The sequence below is a fragment of the Lissotriton vulgaris genome, chromosome 10 (genome assembly GCF_964263255.1).
Source record: "Lissotriton vulgaris chromosome 10, aLisVul1.2, whole genome shotgun sequence".
NCBI classification, from domain to species: Eukaryota; Metazoa; Chordata; class Amphibia; order Caudata; family Salamandridae; genus Lissotriton; species Lissotriton vulgaris.
In genome coordinates this window covers 506,311,597-506,338,592 of record NC_141698.1, presented here as the reverse complement: position 1 = coordinate 506,338,592, position 26,996 = coordinate 506,311,597, and the positions used below count along the sequence as shown (strand labels likewise).

Below are 26,996 nucleotides of genomic sequence, written 5' to 3'. Positions count from 1 at the left end.
CACTCCTTGTTACTCAGATCAACTTTCTATCTAATTGTACTCCAATTGTTTGTGGTTTAAGCGCATGGTGTCATTATTTGTATGTAGTATTCTTGTTTCTTTCTAGCCACCTCTCTGATCCCAATTAGACCTGGGCGGTGAACTCCACTCCGTTCATGGAGTTTGCTGAGTTTCACACTCCATGGAGCACAAGGAGTTTGTGGAGGGGAGTTTTTCCCCACTCACGCACTTAAAGTTGGCGAGGACAAGCGAGGAAAATCCAACGCTAGACCATGTCCCAGCGAGATTTCCCAATGTGGTCGGTCGGGAATGGCTGCTACTGCTCACGTTGAGAAACCTTCTGTTCGTGTTGAGGAAGCTGCTGCTCGAGTAGAACATCAACTCAAGCGGCAGAAAGACGCAAAGCCCTTTTTCGCATCAGATGGTGACGTTCGCACTGATTTTCCAGTGCAGGACAAACACCTGGCAATAAAAATCATTGCGAACAGCTCGACCTAATGTAGTTCACAGCTTGCGGAACTCCGCGTAGCGTGGCAGAGCTTTTTGGTCACCATGAAACTCAACTAACTCTGCCCAGGCCTAGTCCTAATACAGTGCGTTAACCTGTGGGCCCCACATATGCTATCAACAACCTCTGTTAATACTCTAATCTATGTACAAAAATGGTAAGTAACTGCTTGAACCAATGTGTCCATTCTTAGATTCTCTACAACTCTCATGCGCTATGAAGTCTGATGCACAACTATTTCTAATGCCCCAAACCTTTCCCATATTGGCCAAAATTGTCCCAAAACCTTTCAACTATACACCCGAATGGCACCAATTAACCAGATGAAAATCTGAAACAGTCTCTGACCTTATCAAGGCTACAAAGCACCATATAAATGATAGTTACAGCGTAGTCTGTTATTCAATCACCCACAAAGAGTGTTGGGACTTAGAAGAGTTATAGCAAGGACTATATAAATAATAAAACTATGAAATACTATTTTTTGGAGACAGACTTATGCTAATAATACACATTGGTGCTGCTCTCAGTGGACAACCAAAATTATTATGTCAAACACCTTGAATGCAGTATTAAGTTGAGAACTATCTTATCAGGTTATAAACGAATGACTTCACCATTGATACTTACGCGAAATGTTGTTTCCAATTTCTGTACAATTGGTGGTTGTTGAGATATTTAGACAGGCTTGCCAGATATCTGTTGTAAAATCTTTTCCGATCCACCATACCTGTAAAACAAGTGTGCCCATTGTTTGTTAAAAACATATAAACATCATGGTATAACAGCTTCAGAACACGCAGATATTACTTGACACGTTTGAATATGCTGAACAACTGTCACAACTGAGGTGGAGCAAGTAGCATAGCAAAGGAATGTAAAACTTCAAGGAATGCAGCGGAATCAGAAACCAAACCTGCAAAATGTCAAGTAACTTCAAAAATAAAATTTTACACTTTGATATTTTCACACAACCTTTTACAACAATATGATCATTCGGATTTAGGCAAAAATGTATGCGCATGCACAGGTGTAATCTGAACTCACATTTTGAATCGTGGAGATGAACAGCAGCACTGCAGCTGTTAGATGAAAGACGATGATGAACGCCAAAATAATCAACATCTTGCTAGTATGCAAATCAGACTATGATAAAGTTGGATCTGCAAAACAAATTGAGCAAAATATTGTAAAAAAACGGATGCGTTTAATATTCAATCAATAATTTAACAAATGTATATACGCCTCAAAAACACGGAGGCATATTGATTTGCATAGTGCTGTCTGCTTCACAAAGATATGGAAAATCAACCATTAGAAAGCATTCCCTCATTTTGCCTAGACAAATAGGTTGCGTACAAAATCCACAATTTTAATTGATTTCAAAACCTGAGATCTAAGTTTAACCAATGACGTCTTATGCTCGTTGCCTTGATGGCCTGCCACTTGGCCCTTCCGGTTACCTTGCTTTAGTGGTGTTACAGGGGCAGATTTATGAGGGTGTTGCGCCTCTTTGCGCCGCAATTGCGTCACTTTATTTGACGCAATTGCGGCGCAAACAATGCGCCCTATTTAGAACGTGACGCATCTAGGAGATGCGTCACGTTGTCAAGCACTGCGCCATAAGGAGGCGTACCTGCGCTGGGGGGGGGGGGCGTTCCTGCGCAGGAACGCCTCCTGAAAGTGGCTGAGTGAAATCTATGAGATTTCACTCAGTCACTTTCAGGGCAATGCTGCGTCAAAACCCTGCGCCTGCTTGAAGCAGGCGTAGGTCTTGATGCAGCATTAGTAGAATGGGGCACCCCCGAGCCTTGCTGGAGCTGCGTCGCGCTTGCGACGCAACTCCAGCAATGCGCTACATTTCCGGCACAGATGCGTCACGCATCTGTGCCGTTTTTGCACCATGGTGCGCCGCATTATAAATGCGGCGCACCATGGGTGGCGTAGCTGTGGCGCACTGTGGCGCACGTTAACTGGCGCATCCCTCGGGATACGCCAGTTAACATAAATCTGCCCCACAGTTTTTAATTCTCTTCCAAACCGGTATAAAAGCAAATTTGTATGCATTCACTTTTAGAAGAAATGAAGAATGCTCTTTCATGCCTCTTCGTCTCACACACATTGTACCACCCGATTGGGCTTGTGGCTAAAGTCTTCTTTTGAGTACATTTTTGACAAGTAAAGGAATATAACAAGCATGAAACGCATCTCCGCTGGAATCGGTAGAAATATAAAAGCAGGGTACTGATTCAAAACAATTATTGGTCAGAAAAATAAATAATCCAGTCGACGAATTCCAGTTGCAGCACTGACATAAATGTATATTTAGCGAAAGTCCCCTCACGTGTCCTTTAATACAACTACATGACAGGAAGTGATATCCCCTAGTTTTGGTTTCTCCATGACAAGACACTAAGCAATCTTTATTGCTCCAATATTTAATATGGTAATCCAAAAGAATACTAACTTTAAAACAATCAAAAGTTATATCAGTTATAACAAGGGTGCAAAGTAACCCAGAAGGGTTGTAAGTTGCAACAGAGTGGGTAGCAGCTGTTAAACTTAAGTGATCTCCCTGCATTGTATTTGTGGGAGCGTGTGAGAATGGAAGAGGTTGTCTTGTGCTGAAATTGCAGTTCATGATCTTTTTGCTTTTTTTTAAAAGTCGGAGTATCTGTTTCATGGAACATTTTCATACACACGAATAAAGAATTTCCTAGCATATGATAAATTCATTTATTTTGACAGAGGTCAAATAATCTGGCAGGCGCATGGGAATTTACAGCTTGAAGCTAACGCAATATTCTTTTCCAAAATCCACAAAGTCGTGCTTGCCAAGTGTCTTGACATTCATAAAACCTCGACTAGAAATGGATGCAGTGCCAACTAAACAGCTCAAACGTTTTCCAAAGGGTTGTGTCTACAAATGATAGGGAAACAAATAAAGAAAGTAAAATGACATATAGATATTGTCTTTATGCAGGCAAGGACTTAAATGAATGTGTATGAGGCTGATGACACTCTTCTCCACTCTATGATACTCCACTCCACGCCACTCTACGCCACTCCACTTGACTCTATTTTACTCCACTCTAAACCACAACACTCTACACCCATACACTCTACTCCCTTGACTCCATGACACTCTACTCCACTCTGTGATGTTCTACTCCACTCCATGACACTCCACCCTACAACCCTCCATTCCACCCCACTCTATGCCACACCACTCTACGACACTCCACTCCACTCTACAAGACTCCACTCTACGACACTTTGCGTTTGCCACTCTACACTGCTCTACACTATTCTACCACTCCACTCAACAACACTCTTCTCCACTCTTCCTCCTTCCACTCTACAACCCTCCACTCCATGGCACTCTACAGCACACTACTCCATCTATACTGTGACTCTCTACTCAACTCTACGTCCCTCACCTCTATGTCCCTCAACTCTACTCCACTCACCTCAACGCCACTCACCTCTACGCCACTCCACTTCACTCTAAGCCACTCCACTCTAAGCCACTCCACTCTATGCTAGTCCAAGACCCTCTACACCACTCCATGACACTCTAAGCCATTTCACAACACTCCACTCCATGCTAGTCCCCGACCCTCTACACCACTCTACAACAATGTAGGCCATTCCAGGACACTCTCTGCCATTCTACTCCACTCTACACCAATCCACTCCACTCCATGCCACTCTACTCTAGGCCCCTACCTTGTAGCCATGCTGAACAGCAGCCACAATAGTGTACAACATGGCTAAAACACAGTGCCAAAGCCACAAGCTCTTGCATAGGCGGCACCTATTGGCCTTACAAATGTTTGTTATACACAGACATTAGATCAGTTAGGCAATTACAAGTGCTTTCTAGGTGACAAGGCTGGAGGGAGAAGTGTAAAGCAGGAAGCCATCCAGTGGCGCAGCTAGGGAGTGGCGGTGAGCACAAGCTAAGTTTTCTTTTTTTTAATTGTATTCTCCCTCATTGTCTGTTGCCTTCCCACCCCCTTGCTCGTTGTCATTTGTGACCTCCACCCCTGCTCTTACCTGGCCTGGGTACCACTGGGCGGCAAACTCAGGGATCTCCCAGGGTGGCCAAAGCTCTAGCTATACCACTGAAGCCATCTTTCAAGAAGCGTCTGGAGTGCAGTTAAATTAATAGTTTGGGCGAAATCTGAGACAGGATATTTAGGGGAGCACAGAGCTGTATACAGCAGGCACAGACTAGATATTGCCTCTCAGATCCTGGTGTAATGGTAGACATTGCCTATCCAGTGACATAGAATGAATGAGGATGAGCTGTGGTAGTAGTCCTTCCCTGCAGCCTTAAGTCATCTTTGGGAGAATCATGGAACAGGCAGCGCCTGTAAAGAACCCCAAAAAGTGAGGCAAAGAGTAGGCTTTATACACCACCCATGTCACAAACCCTGCAGGGGTACCTCACAGAAGGTAACATTGCATTTACTTAACGCATCTTCAACACTGTATGGGATGGATGAAGCACAACCCAATAGCTCGCTACAAGGTGTCTATGCAGCTACTTCTCACTTGGCCTTTTTAATCTGCACCTCAACGCACACTAGGACAGCAGTTCTTAATCTGTGGTCCACAATTGCTTAGAAAATTAAATAATATTAGCAGATTAATAGAGTATATACAAAATAAGCAAAATCGAAAATTTCAAAACACTCTGAAAATAGAAAGGCATCTGAAATTGGAGGCTAAGAATTAAGTTTGTATCCTTAAGTGGATTTTCGGGAACAGCACAAGTACAGCAAACCAAATCCAGTATGGATGATAGGTCGTCCCAGCTGAAGCATTAATACGTGCCAAAAAAAAAGAACATCCTATCTACCAAAAAACAGAGACAGGATTTTGCGTAAAAAATGAACGCCTTTTTAAAGCAGACGTTAAAAAGAGAAACTTTCAATTTCTATTTTCTTTTCTGACTTTGCATGTGTGCTGCACTGTACTGCACACATACAAAGTAAGAAAGTTTTAAAACTTGTCTAGCTAAAGTATTTTGTATTAGATGGGAACCCTTCCAGTACAAAACCTATGGGAGACTCACACACACACACACACACAACCTTTCACTACGTGCAAAGGTATGTGTGTGGCGTACTGCAGCCCAATTCTGCACCAGCACTAGGGCAAGGGGAGAAGAATGCCATATCTCTGCAGATATGGCACTCTCCTGCTCCCTCCATCTAACAGAAAGCAGCACAGAATTTTTGGCTACTGATCTGCATTGGGTGACACTTTGATAAATCTGGCTCAAAGTGATAGACAAGAATCTAGCATATATCTTCGTCATTTAGAAATAAAAGCTCATTTTAAAAAGTTCAAACCGTCCCAATGAAATTAAAATTTCGGTTTTTATATAATTTTTGTTTGGGAATTAAATTAAATAGTTAATAGGTTGTGTATTTATCTAGTTATTTATTGGGTATTCATTTACAGCTTAACCTCAAAAGATCCTCTTAGTGCTGTATTTGTTTAATGTATATTCTTATTTCTATATTTTTGTGAATTGTTTTCAGGTTCAAATTATAGAAATTATTTAGGCTGAGGTCTGCAGCTTGTGGTTGTGGTTCAGTGGGAGTCCAAAGAAGTCAAAAGGTTAAGAACCGCTGGCCTAGGACATGAACATAAGTGTGCAGCCTTGTTGGGTCCACCAGCAAGAGGCAATTATTCCAAAAGGAGTACGTGTAATTGAGCACGATGGCAGTACAAGGTAGAAAGGTGAACCTCAAGTCGTCAGTTTCACTGATACTGACCTCAGTCCAATGGGAGAAACCATAGATCAGCATTCCACAGTTAGTGTCATGTTGAAACCAGCAATGAACAATGCATGTCAACAGAAAGTTGCACCCTGTTTTTCTATCTTCATAGCATTTGTTTTTTTATTTATTGTGACTTCTCCCTAGACATACTCACCTTACCCTAAATAGGAATGACTCAGGAGCAGGGGAGCCCAGGTTCTCACCATCTGCCTGCTGAGACCTTGTAAGACATAGGCAAAGTGGGCTCTGGCCCAAGGCCCTAGCCTTTCAGGGCCCGATACATCCAGCTCTGTTCTGCAGAGAGTCTTGCACTGATGAACTTGAATTATTCATAAACAGATTATTTTAAATACCGTTTTCTCTTAATATATTTTTGAGCTGAGCCATGTGTGAGAGTCTATTACAGACATTTTGCAGAAAAAAGTATATGTTTCATGCAAAATCTATAAAAATAGTTTATTTTAGATCACACTAGGACCTAAAATATAAGAAACGGGAGGGCGTCACAGAGATTATTTGCAGCAACATTAGTGAGTTGCTGCTGTGTTGCAGTATTGAAAACACACACCAAAATCCCTAAATATTAGTCGCAAAACATTTAGATTTTGGAGGAATGCGCCTGTGCACTGCCAGTGACCTGGCCAAAGAGGGCATGAAAGACCTGAAATTGAATCATAAATGTAAACCTTTATGAATAGGGACCCTGAAAATAGGTTTGGCCCAGGGCCCCCATACTCCTTAAGATGTCACTGTCTACCTTTCCATCCCTCAAGAATGGCACTCGGGGACCCCCCATCCCAACCTGGCAGAAATGTCTTTTCTCCTACACCATTTCTCTCTGTCAAGGAACCCAAAACCCCTTACCAACTTCACCTGCATTTTGTCTCTTTGAAGCTGTGGAAGCCCTCTTCTGCGCCACTCATGTAACATTTGCCTTTCTGAACCCCCTTATAAATCTACCAAGGCTGCAACTAGGTTACCCCCCCCTCATCTTGTAGCCCCTACTCTATCATCCCTGTGCTTCAGTACCATTATTCCTCTCCTCATACACCCTCCCTATATTTTCTTTATCGTCCCTCTCTCCCTCTTATCCCCCGCGTCCGCTTATGTATTTAGCTGTATGAACACAGAAAAGCTTTTCACTACACAGAAATCCATATTATTGACATTGTCAATGTTTATCAACAGAATAGGTTTCTGCTGCATCTTCTGTAATCAAATCTGTTTTATACTTGTAAAGGTAAGTTTTCTTTATTATAAGCACGGGAACCAGAATAATGTGACAATGACGGACCAAATTATGCAGCAGGGTTGAATAAATTATGTGGCAAGAAAAGTAAATTATAAGTAGGGCTCCGGGTTTTATGGTATTTATTTTTTGACATTTCTGTCTGAATTTATCCATATATATTTTTTGTCATCTTTATCTGTATTTATCAATATTTATTATGGGTTTGTGAAAAAAGTAAAGATGAAAATGGAATATTTCCACATTTATTTAACCAATAAATATGCAGCCATGCTTGAATGCCTGCCAGGTTTCAGTGAAATGAACACCAACAGAAGATAAATCAATGCACGTGTATGGAAATATGCACATTTCAGTACCAGCCTTATGCATATGTACTGCTGTTTAAGTCTCTTTACTAAAATTCTTTTTTTTTTAACCCGATTACCTATCAAGCCACACAGTTAGTGGCCTGGCAGTCATGGCAAAGTGTATTTAAAATCACTCAAAAAGCCCCCCCATTTCCGTTTTTATCCACATTTAAAAATAAATACAGACAAGAAAATGAATGGTTTTCTTTCTGTATTTATCTGTAAAAATCAGTAAAAACGGAAAACAAGGAGCCTTAATTATAAGGCATAAAGCAGCACATTCCGTGCCTTGTGTGGCTTGATAAATTTCATCTAGGTTTGAAGTCACCCTTGCGTATGTGGCGCAACGGTGACGCCAAAACTTGATTAACACGCCCCGGCATTCCTATTCAAATGGAATCAGGTGGCTCCCCTCTCATGTCTCTTTCTCCTCCTTCTCAATGGAAAGGAGTCACAAAGTGTTAATGCGATCCCGAAAGCCATTGCCCACTCACAGCGTCCCTTTGGTGTATTGCAACCTGCATTCCAGTGGTCCCAAAGCCTGTCACTTTGCGAGGCAGTCATGAAACGGATTTGCACGTCAAGCCTTTACCAGTGGAGTAATGCAAAATGATGCCCCCCCCTGCAAAATGTGATAAGGTGGCCTTTTTAGTCTCCCATATCTCAGAGATATCCATTGACTTTAGCCTTCTTGGGGGGGGCTTAAAGGATTGGGGGACACCCTGAAGAGTTGGGGGCACTCTGAAGGGTTACCCTCAAGCTTTAGACCACTGGCCCTACCCTGCTCTATTCAACTCATCTACCAACATCCTGCCTAGATTTGGAACAAGAGAAAAAGAAAAACAAAATGCTCGTTTTTCCGTTTCACCAACCTCAATCTTGGAAACTCTCCAGGAACAGCCAGCTCCATATTAGTGACTGAACAATTGCAAACCTACTCATCCACTTCAACAGTGTCACGCACGCGGATGTGACGACACCTGCCGTGTGCCTTCAATGCTTCACGTGACGTGGCCTTCCCGCTGCGGCTCTCTGAGGTAACCCGAGAGCCACAGTGGAGGGTGTTGTGCCTTTATCTACCCTTGAAATCAAAGAACTGATTTACTCAAAGAATACAAAGCTTTTCCTAATTCGAAGTGCTATTTTAACTAACTCTTAAAGTACTTCCGTTTCAAAAAGCGAGCCATCTCCTCCATAACCGAGCAAAGTAGCTACATTTTTAAAAACTAACCAAAACATCCTCTCAACATGTTTGAAAAGACGTTCTCCACCCCATTCTTTCATACCCAAGATGAGGACAGTCACAGGAGGCAACAAGGGGACATACAGCTGTGGGGCACGCTGTACTATCACAGCTCTCAGCTGAAGGCTTGGCTGGCCTCTTGCCAAACAGGATATTCATCAACACATGGGGTTGCCATGGTTTTAGAAAAGAAACAGAGCCAAGGAATCCAGTCAAATTACAGTTTTTCACACAACTCTCCTAAAATCTGGGACTTTGGGTTTGCTTGGACTCTTTCAGAATAAAACAGCCTGCCCACCTCGATAAACAGAGGCTGTGAGAGGGTTAGAATTGGGATTGGGATCAATGGCCTATTTGTATTAACTGGTTTACACGTAGACACAGAATGGGAAAAGCCCTTTAAAACATAAGGGCCAATGTCCTTTACTATATTTAGTGGTAAATGTGGTCGGCGTAAGGTTACGGAGTAGTGGTTCAGTTTAGAGTCCCTTCGTGCCTGGGTGAGCACCTTAAACAACATATTATATTGTTTTAATACTGGAAAACAAATTGAACTTCAGGTTTTCAAAAAAATTGCCAATTACACAGACTGCATTTAATTTCGAACTAGATGTTTCTCACATTTTGGTTGGAACTTTTGGCTTTTCTAACTTTAAATTTTGAACCTTTAACCTAGATTCAGAAAAAGTATCCAGGGCATCTTTGGTAGAAAAATCATTTTTTGTTAGTGCAGGATGCGCTGAGGGCCCCTGGTGGCCACAATTACTTGCTTGCCCTGAGTCACACTGGTTTTGAGCACTCCTTGCAGAACTATCATGGAGGGTCTGATGGTCTTGCGGGGCAGGAGGAAAGAAGGCCACAATGAGTCAATAAGAGTGAGGTGAAGTTGGTGTGATAGAGTCAGGCCTGTCCGGTGATGTTCGGCAGACAAGAGCCTGGTGGATTAAAGGTACAACGGGTGTAGATACCTAGAGAAGTGGATCCCCTCAGCACCTTCAGGGACCATAACCAAGTTAAGGAGACTAAACATTAAGATTGATTACAAAAAAGATGGGACAGCAACACAGCGCACATCACTTTTCGAAAGTCACTGGATAGTGTTAAAGTGCCTGTCCCTGGTGGAAAGTAGTCACTGCACTAACTGAGGTGCAGAATTGATCTTGGCATTGTGCTACCATCCTGAGATCCAAAACAAGGGGGGAGCATGAGGCTGCTTGCCCGTCAAGGGAATGGAGAAGGTGGTGGTAGAGCAGAAGAGTTGGAGACTACCGTAATCAACAGTGTAAAAGGAGATGAAGAAGACAGAGAATTAGAATGCATCTCTGCATCATTCGGAGAAACATCCGGCCTTGACAGGCAGGGTTGAGCATGGGAGTGAGATAGAGAAAGACTAGTGCGAGCCTTCACATGGAGGTACCAACGGCAACAAGCAAAGGGTTCAAAGCAGGAATATCAGAGCCAAGATAGGGCCCCTCTTTGATGGAAAGTGAAGAATTCTACATGGGACGTGTCAGGGAGGTAACAAGTGATTGAAAGTGGGGAAGGGGCAGAGCCTGCCATTTGAACATGACTGGCTGAATGGAGCTGTTTTATGACCAAGAGATGGGGTAAATGACAGACGTTGGTAAGGCAAGCTAGCAGGACAGGGACTGACGTCATGGAGAATGAACACAAGATGAAATGGCTGGGAGCGGTTATAGAACAGCAACACAGAAGCAGACTCTCCAATACACTGCAATTCTGAGGCACCAAAGTAGGGCACCTGCGGTGCCAATATGAACCCTTCACCGGCCTTCCAAACATGCCCTATTATGGTCGAGTCCTCCCAGCAGCTAGCGTAGTCAGTTAAGCCAACAGTCTATCCTCCAACATAATAACAGAAGGAACCAGACACCACAACCACATATATGTGAGTACAGCAATGCCACTCTGACCTCACGCCTCCAATAAAGAGTGCTGGCCAGTAATGGAATGGTGCCCACGCCTCCATTTCAGCACTGAATACTCTCAGATTGTTTTCTGTTTTAGGAAGGGAGCTTTGCTGAATTGCCCTCTACGCTGGTACTTGTCATAACTAGATGAGCACATCTTATCTGATGATAGGGACCTGATACATGTTAAGGTGGCCAAACTAAATACAATCTTCCACAAATTCCACAGACTTCCTGGCTATACAATACACCAATTATGTAATCTTCAAGTAGGCACAAGAAGAGTTCAAAAAGCCACTGCAGTGCTAGATGAATTAGGCATTTTAGTTACAATGTACAAATCGGAACTGCCTTTTAGAGAAAACACATTACGTGGCACATAGATCAGGTATCGAGACCTGAAAGAATGTTGCAACACAGTGACAAAGAGGAAGCTCTCCCAGAAGGACGGCTTCCATCCTGACAAAGGTGGTTGCCGGCCAGTGGTCGAAGAGCATTTAAACAAGTATGGGAACTGTGATGCTGTGCGCAAAGGGGGTTGGGGTCAAAGGTGTGGCTAAAAAACATAATATTGTGCAACTTTTTCGGTCTTTTCCCTTCAGGTAAATACATATAAAATAATGTGTAGCATGTATGGAAAATACATACAAGTTAAGTTAATCAGTGGGAAATCCACTAACGTGGATTAAAGTACTTGTGTGCGTTAATGCACTGCAAAGAACTGTGTTTGAAGCCAGAGAGCCACATAATTGAATCCTGATTGGTGTAGTAGGGAATAGTGACTTGTGTATGTTTATAGTGCAACAAGGTGCTTATATAAAGAAAGAATTTATAAGGTTAAAACTTCCAGAGCTTTGGTACAATCCAGAACAGGGGTGTACTAAACTTTCACGGACATAGCTCACGAATGTCCTTTGTGCAGATACTCTGACCCCTTCACAAAGCAACCCTCATACTGGTTCCAGAACAGCCTCTTTTCTTTTCGTTTGAGATTCTTATCTCTAGGAGGAATTTTCAGATAACATCTATCCTCTACTGTAAAAAAAATTATACGTGCAGTGGAGACAGTGTTTTGCCGCTCCGAGCCTTCACTTGCAAGTGGTCACTCTCTACCCCGTCCAACTGTCTAGCCTGTAATTTTGCCACTGAAAATGAGTTTCATGTCCTATTATTTTGTCCCGGTTATTCTAAGGCTAGGAACTACTGGTTGGTTCCCCTATGTAAAAACCTGGGCCTTCGAAGATGCATGCAGGCATTCAGAATTTTAAAGACTGACACTACTGGAGTGACTGTATTTGCTGTGTTAAAATTCTTGGCTGCTATGTGGTTTAAGAGCAGGCTATTGATCGAACGAGCCCTGTATTCTTAGCTCTTGGTACAACGCGTCTTTTTATATGTTCTTAAATGTCAGATGATACTATTTATAGTTTTAATTTCTTTTAAACGACGGCTGATACCTATGTAACCTGTTAACCCTTATGTGTCGTTAATTCTGCTATAATTGCTTCCTTCACGATGAATTTATACTGTTACAATGTCATAATGCCTTTTGACTACTGTTTTCTTTTATGGCGCAATAGTCTAGTCTAGTCTGGACACTTGTATTGCGCGCATATCACGTCCCGAGAGAGTCTCATGGCGCATGGCGCAATGCCGAAATAAAGATCTTTTGAATGAATGAAGGTCCCAGTCTGTGACAGAAATAAGTGTGAATATATGTAATTACATACAGTATTAGATAGGCTGCTTCAAAATGTGAAAAAAGTTTAAGATAAAAAAATGCTTCCAAAATATGGGTTTTAGTAATGCCTAGATTGTAGAAAGCGTAATTTTGTGTTGATAACTGTCCTTTAAAAGCACACACTTCACAGTTCAGCTGGTAACTCCCTTGCAATAGCACTCAAAATAAATGAATCTGTGTCATGAAGAATCTTCAGGTGATTCAATCAATTAAAGCCAATACCTCTTTCGAGCCCCCTTTACATTTGCAGATTGACCAGTTGTGCACATTTAAATTCCTTAAGGGAAGCTGCCACCTTGGCCAGAAGGCTTGTTTAGCTGCATGTGGCCACTGCTGCTGGCATTAGGGGGGGTCCTGCGGATTGATTCCTAGTCAACCCAGTGCATGTCCCAAATTTACCTTTCAAAGCAGCCCCAATGCATTTAAGTGACAGGGGATGTTTTACAGAAAAATGACAGCCTTCAGAGAATGTGAAATAGGGGTGAAGGTCTGCTGCTCCCCACAGGCCTCTATCCGTGTCTTTACAGGAGTTCCCAGAGCTCCTGCCTCACTCACATTAATGAGTAGTATTTTGCGACCTCCAATAAATGGGCTTATTTTACGTTCTTCAAGAATGGATTTATCTGATTATATGTTTACGCTAATAGCAGTATATTTATTATATATGTCTATGCCAATAGAAGTACATTTATTATATCTGTCAATACCACAAGCAGTAAATTTATTATACAGTTATCTTGTCTTCTGGATTTTCAATTTTTTGTTAGGCAAATCTTAAAGCATAGTTTACCATCAGCTAAGAGCAACACAAAGCAGATTTCAACTGATATGGCAACAATGAAGAACAATTCCATCTGTAATAGAAACTGAAAAAATAATCAGCAATCCAAATGACACTTATTTGGTCCACATTTCCCACAACAACTTTGCTTAACAGGAAAAAAACATGACATGTAATAAAGTATCACTGATTTAGGGAGCTTGAACAGGAGGAGAAAAGAATTCTGGGTTTCAAAGTAGACAGAAAGATGGATGGAAACATTTGCAAGGAGTTATTTTTGAGAAATGCAAGTGCCATTTAATTGAGAAGATAGATCATGGTGAAAACCACATGGTTAAAGGGAGTAAATATCCTAGCCATAATTTTCAAACTGCTGAGATATTTTTAAAGTCAACGTGAACTTTTCATGGCCCAGAAGAAACACTAAGTCATTTGGGAAGAGGATAAAATAATCCTAAACCAGGACTATGCAAAGAGAAAAGCCTGCCATAATGTGAAACCAAGAATCAGACAATTTTATAAGGCAATATTGTTATTGGGCCAGAATGGATGAGAGGGATGCATAAGGGCATGATCTAAACATGTTGCAGATAAAAGAGCTCTAGAACCCTCCTAAACACCAGATAGATGATGTATGGTCTCTTACGTACTATAACTGCAAAATGTAATTGTGTACTGCTGTCAGTATTAAGAATTAAAGTGAGAAAAATTTAAATACTACAAGAAGAGTAGGTTGACAGAACTTTACTTCGAAGCCAGAGGGCAAATGGATCGGTAGCACTTACTGTCAAATGCAGCAATATTAAGGTGCATTCTCTGCGGCCAGGGTGACTGACGCTGAAATCTGGGGATCACGGTTCGATCCCCCGGCTCCAGCAGCAGGTTAGCCCAGCACCATGTGACTCTGGGCAATAGCTTGCTTAATCTTCCCGATGGCCCCAGCGCCTAGAGACCCTTACGGGTGATTGTTTGCGCTTTACAAATGTGGATTCTTATTATTATTATTATACATTTACAGTTGCAGGGAACACTATTTTGAATCTAATTCTACTTGGCCCACAGATGATTCAGTGAACATCTGGATTAACATTGGGAAACACTAATATGAATCCCAACATATAGGAATCTTGTGATAAGGGAAGCATTAACGCAGTACTCTGCACCATTTATGATTGATAATCTTGACATATATGCAGCCCACTAAAGTGCACAAGTCTTTTTTCTCCTTTTGTAGACATCTTGTCTTACTGTACATATGAAAGTCAATGATCCAGCTGCTCAGGGCTTCACATTCTTTGGCTTCTTTCATCAATGCCATAAAGCATATGAGTAGAATAAATCCTGACTGATCCCTCACAACTCTGTCAGACTGATGCATTTTTCATAGAACTAATCTGCATTTCAGACAATTCTTGCATAAACCTCTGGCCTGACATAAGTGAACCCAAGACCAATACTAATACCAATTGTTGTGAAAAACCTTGGGGTCTATTGATAACTAAGTGAATCTGCAGAGGGATGACAAGTATCTTCACCAGGATATTCAAAATCAAAGTGACAGCAGCTCCTAGTCCTTGCCCAGGGATGCCATGGAGGCCTCCATTAGAAGTACATCCATATTAAAATGTACCCAGAAAACAGGATCAAAAACCATAAAATCAAGGAACTATTAAAATATGTACGTATCACTGATCCATTTCAAATGTCCTCCAAATCTCATCTTCACAAATTAAAAAACCTAAGATATGAATATACTAAGCCTGTTTTTTTTTTAAAAGGCCTTTGCGTGACAAATTCAGCTGTTTATTGGCAATTTATTAAAAATCCATTATCTGCACCAGCTTTTCCAGTCTACTAATGCTGATATTCTAATGTAAGATGGAGACATGCTTACAACATTATTCTCACCTATGCAGTTCAGGACTATCCTTCCTCCTCAAGCTCACTATTTAGAAATTTACATCTACACAAATAACATTAAATTACCCATAATCTAAGACAGAAACAATATATACATTGGAATTACCTAAACAAATTACTCACATTATCAACAAGGTTGCTTCCAATAAGTCCCCTGACCAAATTTCCTCAAAATTTGGTTAAAAAAAGTGCCTAATATTTTAAAAAGAACCTTCAGAAGCTCTTTCAAAGATTCATCAAGGCGCGTAGAGTAACTGGTAGAGCGTCGGAGGGTCCCCATCGTACAGATCCCCAAAAAAGACATAAAACACTTTCAAACAGAAAGCAGTGGCTAGTGCTCTAAGAATATACATGAACAAGGCCGCTTATTAGTACAATAATTGGATACACACAATATAGTATGTGCTCCATATATCAAATTCTGTTCAAATCATATTTCTGTCCAGAGCTGGCCTTTGTTCGCATAGCATCTTCTGCAGAAAGAAATATGTCGCCCCCCCTTTCCCCCACCGCTGATGCTAGTGAATAAAATGAGACAGCAGGGCAATCCTTTTGGGTTAACAAGTCAGTTCCTAGTTGGTTACTTGAAAGTAGTGACTGACCTCCAAACACAGATTACCTGAATTACCCATAGCTCAGCCCCTTCAAGCTGGTTCCCAAGTTGTTGATGGAAGGTAACAAGGGAGGTTATTGGTGAGTTGTAGCAGGGGTTGAGAGGGTTATAAGTTTTTTTTCTTTTTTTGGAGGTTTTTGGGTTTCAGCAGCAGAGTGCTGGAACTCCTAGAAGATCGGCTCCCACCAGAGAGTTCCAGCTTTTGGGCTAGGTACATCGGGGTGTTAAAGTGAAGGACATTGTGCGCCATGCACGCAATCTTGAGGTCAATCTTAGCCTCAAAAGGTAGCCAGTTTAAGGATTTCAGTATCGACGTGATGTGGCTATTTCTTCTGGAACCAGTGATGAGCCTTGCAGCTGAATTCAGGGTAGCCGTGAGTGGAGCCAACTGGTACCTGGGTAGCCCATATAGAGTTGCACAACCATAATCTAGCCTGAAGATTACTAGAGCTTGAACAGCAGACCTGAAGTCATCCGTGGGGAGGAAGGGTTTTATCTTTCTTAGAATACTCATGTGGAAGTTGGCCTCTTTGGTGGCTGAGCTAATGTGGTCCTGCATGGTCAATGACTTGTCAAGTATAATTCCAAAAGACCTAGCAGAGACAATAATGTGAGGGGGACAGTTGAGAGCAGTTAAGTGTTTCAAGTACACAGTGATGATGGCCGTCTTTTTGGATGGTGCTATCAGGAGGAATTCCATTTTGGAGGAGTTGAGCATAAGATGTTGGGTAATCAGCCAGTGTTGAGTTTTGAAAAGAGTAGCGTTCAGCGAATTGATGTTGTCTGGGAAAGAGATTTTCAGGTAAAGTTGGGTGTCATCGGCGGCATATATGCGATACTGAATGTTGGAAGAATTGAGTAAAACCGTTAGAGGCTCCATGAACACATTGAAGAGGGTGGAGAGAGAGAAGATCCCTGAGGAACCCCAAGAGAGTATGGCAGGGAGTTGGAAAGGGAGTGATTGACTTTAAATATTTGTGTTCTATTGTTGAGAAAGGAGGCAAACCAGTTTATAACTTGGCCAGAGAGACCCATCCTTCGTTCTAGTAAGTCAAGGAGGTTATCATGCTTGCCCGTATCAAATGCTGAAGATAAGTGTCAAGGAGGATTAGAAGGCAAGTTTCATTCCGATCGATCATTTTTAGGGCATCATCTACTAAATGAGTAATAGCCGTTTCAGTGCAATGGCCCTGGCAAAAACCAAATTGGAATTGATCTAAGAGCTGGAATTGATCAATGTGGTTACATAGTTGTATATGAACCCATTTCTCAAGGAGCTGCGCTAGAGTTGGGATGCTAGTGATAGGACGAAAGTTATTAAAGTCCTCTTGGTCAGCTGTGGGTTTTTTGAGATTGGGCGAAACCTGCCATGCCTTCAGTCAGGAATCATACCTTGATGTAGGGAGGCATTTACTATTTTGGTCGAGAGGGGGACTAAGGACCCTTACATCTCATTGAAGAAGCTTGAGGGAAAATGGTCACTGAAGTGGATAGAGGGTTTCAGAGTAGTAAGCAAGTTGAGAATAGAGCATTCATCATAGGGAGTGAATTGGCTCCAGAAGGCATTATTTTTGGAGGAACTCCTATGTCAGGTAGAGGCTGGAGTGGGGTGGGTTGGGTCCAGCAGGAGATAGTTTTGGATGACGGAACAATGGCGGGCAGAGGATGAGGTGGAGGAGGGGAAGTAGGGTTAGTTGGGTGAAGGAAAATAGGTTGTTTGCTTTGTAGAGCTCATAGATCATTTTCAATCTTAATAGTTTTTTCAAGGAAGAAAGAGGCAAACACTTCACAAGTTGGCTGCATAGGCGCCTGTGATTACAGAAGAGTGGGAAGATAGTTGCATACGAGTTTGATCAGTTCAAAAAGTTTTTTCGGTCTGTTTCTAGCATTATCTAGTTGGCTTCTGAAAAAGTAAAATTTTGCCCTCTTGATATGTTTGTTGTAAGAGCTTCTTCTAGTTCTCAGGAGCATGAGGAGTTTCGGGGATGGAGATCCTCTCTAGGATCGTTCAGCAAGTCTAAGATTGCGTCTCTCTGAATTTAAGCAATCGTTGAACCAAGGTTTGGAGTCTTTGGAGGACTGTCTTTTCAGTTGTAGGAGACAACGGAGTATAGGATACTCAGTATAGAGCTATTGTAATGTTCTGTGAGGTCCTGTACCTCGGACATATCAGTAGGAGGCAGTAAGGTGTTCCGTGAGGTCCTGTACCTCAGACATGTCAGTAGTAGGCAGCAAGGTGTTCTTGCTGATGTCGATCAGGTCATCCATGTTTGAGTTTCAAAGAGATCATGTCCAGAGCTCGGGAATCTTGTCTTGTGATCTTTTCCTGGACCAGGGTTCGATGATGTGGAAGGAGATTTAGTGATGATCAGACCAGTCACACAGGGCAATCGAAACCAATTGAATAGCATTTGGTTTAGATATATTAAGGTCCAGGATCGGGCCTAGGGTGTGTAGGACTATCACATATTTGAAATAGGCTGAGGTCCACAAGGAAGGTTTTGAGAGTGATCACTGCCGGGTCTTTCAAGTAATTTCAGTGAAGGTTGAAGTCTCCGAGGAAGATTTGGGGATGAGGATGTCCCGCATTTGAGGTAATGATTTCCATGACATCTTCCATGAAGGGGAGGTTGACTCCTGTCAGATGGTAAAACATGTGCAATTTGCAAACTGGCCTGCTGTTGCTGGTGACGTCAATGCAGAGGTATTCGCAGATGGAGCCTGCATCAAAGCGGGATTGTTTAACAATGACACTATTCTGGTATATATGTGCAATCCCACCACCAGGTCTGTCAGCTCTGTTCAGCATAATGATGTTATGGTTCGGGGGGACTAGTATATCAAGGATCAGACCAGAGGAGTCCTTTAGTCAGGTTTCAGTAAGTATAAGGATGTCAAGATCCCGAGCCAGGATGAGATCAGCAATGTCTGTGGCATGTTTCACAGCTGATCTACAATTGATGAGCTTGCACTTCAGATGTGGAGTGAGGACAGAGGGATCGGGCTGTGACTTGAGAACTGGCTTGAGGTTAGAGTGATTTATAACATTAATGTTGTGAGTGGGTTTTCTTTATTTATTAATTTCTTTTTTGCAGACATCTGCAATGTACATTAAAAGAAAAATGGTAAAAAAAGGAATAAAAACTACACATATAAAAGGTGACATGCATATGTTTGCAAAAAAGTAAACAATGACCCATTGGAAAATTAAATTAAACGGAAACATGAAAAGTAAGCAGAACTGAATGCAGAGATTGGCCTACTAGACCCAACACTGAAGTGAACTATTTCCTAAGCAGATGTGCAGATGTGTAAGAGCAAAGTGTCATCTCTCGCAGTGTAGCAAGACAGTCGATGAAGTGGGCGTCCCATGGTGTATGTTGTGGAAGGAGGAAGAAAATGTGAATGAACTCTGACCAAGGAAAGACCAATGCTCTTCTATGAATATAGATATTTTTATTCTTAATATTTGGAGAAAACAGGAGGCTGGCAAAATCATTAAAGCTGTCTCGAGGCCAGACATAAACATATTTAGAATAAGTTTAAACTGAATTGCTGGCCCGAAGTGGAGGGAGACTGTTATTTGCAGTACTTTAATGCAGACAATCTTGTGTGCCGCTCTAAATGTTGGCACCCTGAGCCATGGCCCAGCTTGCCCATGCCAAAGGCCGGCCATAATATATTCATATGCTCCTATATTTCACAGGTTTACAGCTTTTCAGTTTTTCAAAGAGCTTGAAATAAGAATGAATGTGAAGAAACCAACAATATTCATAAAAAATTTGATGCAAATCACACTTAAGTCCCCTGGCATATCCCATCATTGCCGAATAACAATCCAGAATTGTTCAAACAATTCAAAACAAAAACTAAAAAAAATATTTTTCTAAAATCAGAAAATATTATCTTTGTTTCCCGTCTCAGACGGGAAACCAAATCTCATAGTGCCAGCTGGCTGACCATTTTATGATATCTGCAAAGATGAGATCATGAAGTAAGCATGTTTAGATAGGTCTCTGTTTACATGTTTTTTTCCTTTTCGCACAGACTGGGTCTGGGGGGAGCAGTGCAAGGGTTCTTGTAAGGAGGCCACTGCAGTTTGCACCACACATTGCCCCTGCCATACTGAAATGATAGTAACAACACAACTACTTACATCATACTCCTAAAAGTGCGACAATTACGTCTATTTCAGCCCCACAAAGATATAAGAATGGCTTGGGCAGCAGGTAATAGTAATTTTTAAAGTATTTTGCATCAATAATTAGCTGTTGTTGTGGTCATCTCTAAATTAGCCAAACAGCACCACCTTGTGGCAGGCTGTCACTAGCGCCAGTGCTGACAATTAAGTCCGGTGCTGAGCACCGGAAACCACTGGCTCAAATTAAGCACTGGGGGAGGGCCTCCATGTACTTTATAGAGGGACCCATCAAGTTTAGTAACACCACTGGAAGATGAACTAAGAAACCATGCATTCTGTATACATCATTATGTTCACGCCATTAATAGTCACTTTCAGCAGTAGAGATGCAGTGAAATGATGCTAATGACAAGGTGTGGCTGCTGCGGTGTTGAGTAAAGCTGTGCAGACCCATCCGCCCTTTGAAGATCACCTCAGCACGACTTAGTGCTGCTGCATTATGAGCATCAGTCATTCAGTCCAGGTTGATCCCTGGGTTCTCATGCATTAGATCATCACCTATAAACAACAATCTGAAGCAATGGGAGCAGTCACTGAACCAAGTCATCCTTTCTGCTGAGCAGCCAAGAGCTGTGCCAAAAGACAGTATATTATATTTTCAAACCAGAATGGAGAGTGGGAATAATAAATTGCAAGTATTAGGGCTACCATATTCGCACAATCATAACCTGCTGATTATAATCACAGTGACAGTGGCAGCAGAGTAAGTGGAAGCTTATCCTACAGTTTAACATCTTATTCCCTAATTCTGATTTTGGATAATCCTATTGTGTCTATATTAAGGTTTCCATCATGCTCTTACATTAGCATGGTCCGGTGGCTCAGTGTGCTAATGCATCCACTGGCAGTATTTGTTTGAACTCATGACCATAGGCTCAAATCGTGGCAGGTCCAATCAGCCTTTCATCCTACCTGGGTCGATAACATGCATACCATTCACTAGGAGAACAATAAACCAGTTATTCAGTCTCAAGTTAACCTTCTCAGTAAGCGTGCGATTTACAAATACATGTTTTGTCATTGTGCCTGATATCACAGTTGAAACGGAGTTGGATATAAGTGGAACAGTTACTGTCCCTGGATTGTTCACTAAGTAAGGCTGCTGGGTCTGGTCGCATAGTGGACTAATGCATCAGCTCCGGGATCTGAATTTGACTGTGTAGTCACAGGCACAATTACTAATGTTTTCACTAAGCTTTTCATCTTTCTAAGGTCTATATGATTTTCATTAGGTGGGATGAAAATCCACATCTATTAATCAACGTCAAGATGTCCTAGTGAGTGACCATGTACTAATACATTTAAATTCCTGAATTCCATTTTTATTGGAGAACAACAGTTGCAAACAATCATTTTCTATGTAAAATAATTTCTTTACAAAGTAGTACATCACTTCTACAAATAGCCAAAGGAATAGCAGCCTGTCTCATTGAAACAGGTTTAAATCATCATTTTAGCGATTCATACAAATGCAAACCATGGTTTAAATTGAGTGTGAATGAGAAAAAAGAATTGAAAAAGCCAATTAGTATGGCGTTGGTTGATGAAAATTTGAACTTGCCAATGCTCATTTTGTGTTCTTTGTTATGCAGAAAAGCATTGAATGAAAAAAGTATTGTCTAAAAGCCATTTTATATGTATGATAGTGTCTATACATATCTTTGGTTTTATCAACAAATTTCTATGTTTTAAAAAAAATCTCGGCCCGAAATCCGGAGGTTCAGTGGATTTTAAGTTTCGATGCAAAACAAAATTGGGTCATAAGGATCCTCAGGGACCCCCCTCTATGTGTTCTACAGGGTCAGCATATGTCTTTATTTTCAATGCATCTGGCCAATGCAAGAAACAAAATGGTGTCAGCAACTTTTCTTTCAATCTTCAGCCAGACAATCAGGACATTTCCACACTGGATCCTCTGCGGGTGGACCAGCGGATCATCTGTGCCTGAGATATTAATATTTTTTAACCTCTAATAGCTCTAAGACTAGTGAATGGATTCACACCAAGTCGCAAAAAAGAATACTTTCTGGATATAAGAAACCTTGGAATTCCGAAACTACTTCAAGCTGTCCATGAATGTCCAAGAGAATAAGCTATTCAATGTAGGTTTTCTTACCATGAAAACACTGACGCATCTTTTAGAACCTAGGATTCCCCAACAATGTACAAACCACAGGCATTCTTGTCCTATCAAAATTAGAATGCGTCAATGGTTTTTATCATGGTTCACCTTTAGCTTCAATGAAAAACAGAACCTTTTTTTGTATACTTCAGTGCCATGCCCTAAGTGCAACGGGTATGCCCAGACATGGGTCCCATGATCCTTTTGCCGCTGGAACCAGGCTGCACCCGACTGATGAGCCCCAACTAGGCTGTAATTGGTCTTCGAATGTTTGTGTTCAGATACAGAGAGGACCTGGCTTGGCAGTTGAGGTTGGTCTATTGGAGGAAGATCAGAGTTGCTTTGAGTATAGCTGGGTCTAATATGTGGGCCCAAAAAGGATGGACTCAGATATAGCCCAGAGTAATTACCAGTGGCTTAAATTAATTCAAGCATTCCACCCATCACTTTTTAGAACACTTACATCATTCACAAGACAGTACATGGCAAAGGACCACTTTCCATCAGGAAGAAAATCACAAAATGCATTCAACAAAGAAACACATAATCTAGACTGCCACCTGTCTCAAAACCCAACATACATGAAAAACAGAATGGATGGAACATTTTTCGCTGTGTAAGCGGCTAAACTATAGAATTCATTACCCCCACATATAACATACACTGAGAATCATTACAGCTTCAGAAGAGCTGGCTTTTTCCTACATGATTACAATACTAATGAATATGTGTATCTGGATATGTTATAGTTGTTGTATGCATGTGCATGTGTGCATCAATATGGGTTTGACAATACAAAAAATACAAAATGTATGTGTCTGCACAAATATATATTTTCCAAAATGATTCACCGCACACCAGGAAAATACTCAATTCAGACTTTTATTTGCATATGTGCAAATTTCACCACATCTGCCACTACCACCTACACGTTTCAACCCACCACAGGTCTTGCTCGCGGTATAGTGAGTCAATCTTTACTTTCTCTTTTTATATTCCTGGCCCAGTCGTGCCCATAATGGGGCATTCTGGGACATGTAGTTTTTCATATCTGGTTACCATTATTAGTGTTTCTAAACCAAAGTGATGTTTGAATAAGTAAACGAGGTTCAGTCCAACCTTGACACCGGCACCCACTATGCAAGAGAGTGCCCTACCACGAACTGATTGGTGGATGTGATTTTATATATATATATATATATATATATATATATATATATATATATATATATATATATATATATATATATATATATATATATATATATATATATATATATATCTATATATCTATATATATATATATATATATATATATATATATATATATATATATATACATGTGTTGTTCCCAGCCAGATCAATAGGTTCATAGTATAGTATACATCAACTGATTGTAGTTACTTACAGCTACAAATACACCCATGGAAATGTAAAACATTTCACAGTACTGCCTTACATGTGATTATTGTAAATACATTTTTGTGAGTGGTTGGGCAGATCGGGGTGGAGTGGGGTGGAGTGGATTGGAGTGAGGTGAAGTGGTGTGGATTGGGTGGAGTGGGTTGGATCAGAGTGGAGCTGGGTAGATTTGAGTGTAGCGTGGATTGGAATTAAATGAAGTTGGATGGATTTGGGTAGAGTGGAGTGGAGTGGGTAGAGTGAATGGGGTTGATTAGAATCAATTGAAGTGGGGAGATTGGGTGGATTGGAGAGTGGTATATTGGAGTGGAGTGGGGTAGATTGTGGTATCTTGGAGTGGAAGAAATTGTGGTGGAGTGGGGTAGATTAGAGAGGGATGGGGTAGATTAGAGGGGAGAGGAGTTCGATAGATTGGAATGGAGTATGCAGTGGAGTGGGGTAAATTGGAATGCAGTGGAGTAAATTGGACTGGGTGGAGGGGAGTAGAATTCAGTGGGTTAGACTGGAGTGGAGTTGGGTAGATTGGAACGTATTGGGGTAGATTGGAGTACATTGGAGTAGAGTGTGATAGATTGGAGCAGAGTGGGGTAGATTTGAGTGGAGTCTGGTAGATTGGTGTGGAGTGGGTGGGGTTGATTGGGTTAGGTTGAATGGAGTGGGTTAGATAGGAGTGGAGTGGATAGATTGCAGTGGAGTGGGGTAGATTGGGTTACAGTGGGAATACAGTGGAGTGGGCTAAATCAAAGTGGGGTGGAGTAGATTGGAGTGGGGTTAGGTAAAGTGGGGTGGGTAGATTGGAGTGAGGTACATTAGGTGGAGTGGAGTGGGGTAGATTGGAGTGGAATATATTGTGGTAAATTGTAGTGAAGTGAGGTGAGATAGATTGGGATACTTTGGAGTGGTGTGGAGTGGGATAGTTTGGATGGAATGGGGTAGAGTAGAGTGGGGAAAGTGGTGTGGATTGGAGGTGCATGGAGTGGCATGTTGTGTTGTGGAGTGAGTGCATAGATTGGAGTGGCATGCAGTCACGCGGCTTGGCATATAGTGTCTCAGAGTGGAGGGACATAGAGTGGAGAGGCTTGTCATGGACTGGAGTGTCTTAGAATGGAGTGGCATGGCATAGAGTGGAAGGGCATAGAGTGGAGCAGAGTAGCGTAGTGTGGAGCATGCATGGTGTGGTAGCACACTGCCATTACAGATAACACATTTTCAATTGAAATGACTATTATATTTACACCGAAATATGGGTTTACTGCACGCAAACGATAATGTGTGTAAATGTCATCACCTAGTGCAGGGTCCATTAAAGTCTGTCCTGGAGGGACGGTTCTATGCCAGAGTCGTTATCTTAGAAATCTGCCATGGATCCGGCCTTGCAGGGTGGACTTTGGAGAATACTGACCTAGTGTATTGATGTGTATTGATGTGATTTGATCGTATTCAAATATTTGTTTCCACCACACTTCAGAATTACAAAAAAAAATGTGCTTTCTTTGTACTAATTCTGATATATTCTGAAACATCAGCACAGTTCCTATTTTTTGTTGTGTGCTAGAAAAAAAATATCTGATATCCTCTCCTCTTACATGGCTACTAAGCAGGACTGTCACAAATTCTTTCACTTTGAACTCAGAGAAAGTAAAGTAAACACCAGACTCCCTCAGAAGAGAAAGCTTGACATTTGACCTCTGTCTTTGAATGCACAGCATATGTGACAAGATAAGAAAAAGATTTAAAGGCCTGTTTACAGAAACTGAGTTAGAAGAAGCATACACTAAACAAGGTTTGGGTAATGGGAGGGACAACTCAAGCTGGACAGCCTGGAGCAAATAAATTCTGCAACTAGAAAGCCAGAAAAGGTGAGTTACAAACCACAAAGCCCATGGTAAGCAATGGGCAGAATGCATTCCTAGGTCAGCTTTCTGAATGTGCCCAGCTATCTTCAGCAAACCAGATAGCTGTGCAGTTTGGTAGGTTACAACCGTAAAATGATCTGAATGGATTAGTAGCTTACAATCATGTAAGCTAGGAGTAGTCTCTCACCCAGTACCTTTATCCTAGTGTTATTAAGCAGGCAATGTTCTCTTGGTAGTAGTTTACAATCTGTTCACATTTACTGCCTCGTCTCTACCAGATAGGGGTCGAGGCAGAGGGAGATTGCCATTATGAGTCACAGTGTAACAAAAGGTTTGGAACATGTGAGGATGCCATACAACAGCATAGACAAATTGGAGGGAAAGTTGAAGGGGGGTAACAAGAAGTTAAATATATCCATATTAGTTTAGACCAAAGGTATCCAACCTCTTCTGTAGTAAGAGCTTCTTATGTTCAATGAAAATCATCCGGAGCTACTATTAATGTTGTAATAGTGACCATATTAGGCATGCTTACATTTGTGCCCACCCCATGCAAGATTGTCAACAAAGATCACCTCAGTGCATCAGGCAGGGTTCCTTTTTTTTATTTTTTTATTTTTTTATTTATTGAGACCCGACATTTAGCAATACAGATTCCTTCTTACACAGCAAAATTGGTTATTAATACAGAATAACAAACACAGTTATTAAACAAAATTGGCAAACGGTACACCAAAAAATTCATTGAAACTGAAAATAAGGAAAGCAGAACAGAAAAAGAGAAATAGAAAATGATAATACGGCAAGAAAGTTGCAATTCCTTTATCCAACCCATTCCGCCACCGGTGCCCAAATCCTGGTTGCCAGTTGTCGGCCCTCCGCCCTTTACATGAAAAAACAGAAAATTCTAGCCGGTGTATAGTTAACAATCTTGCTCGCCACTGCAAGAAAGTTGGAGCTTCCGGAGAAAGCCACTGAGATGTTATACACAGGCGGACCTGTGACATAGCAATAAATATAAGGGCTGATTTATATAAGGAGTTACTGCCTGCTAGACTGTTACCAACCTCAACTCAAAATATCACAAGTGCCGGGGTCAGTGCACATCTAATCTTAAGTGTAGCATTAATAAAGAGCTCGATATCTTCTAGAAACCCGCCAAGGGATGGGCAGGAATTAAACATATGTATTATATCGGCTGCCAACAGCCCACATCGTGCGCAGGCATTGCCCTTTATGGCACCCCACTTTGCAATCGTAG

At 41.5% G+C, this 26,996-nt stretch overlaps 1 protein-coding gene across 1 annotated transcript in view; it reads right to left on the bottom strand.

Annotated features, from left to right (window-relative positions):
• EMP2 (epithelial membrane protein 2) overlaps positions 1-26,996 on the bottom strand; it is a 111,330-nt gene that overhangs the window by 46,605 nt on the left and 37,729 nt on the right. Inside the window, exons 2-3 of the mRNA XM_086941362.1 lie at positions 1,556-1,671; positions 1,139-1,238 (exon numbers count right to left, since the gene is read on the bottom strand). Coding sequence (XP_086797488.1) covers positions 1,139-1,238; positions 1,556-1,633 — 178 coding nt within the window. The 5' untranslated portion in view covers positions 1,634-1,671. The remainder of the gene's footprint in view (positions 1-1,138; positions 1,239-1,555; positions 1,672-26,996) is intronic.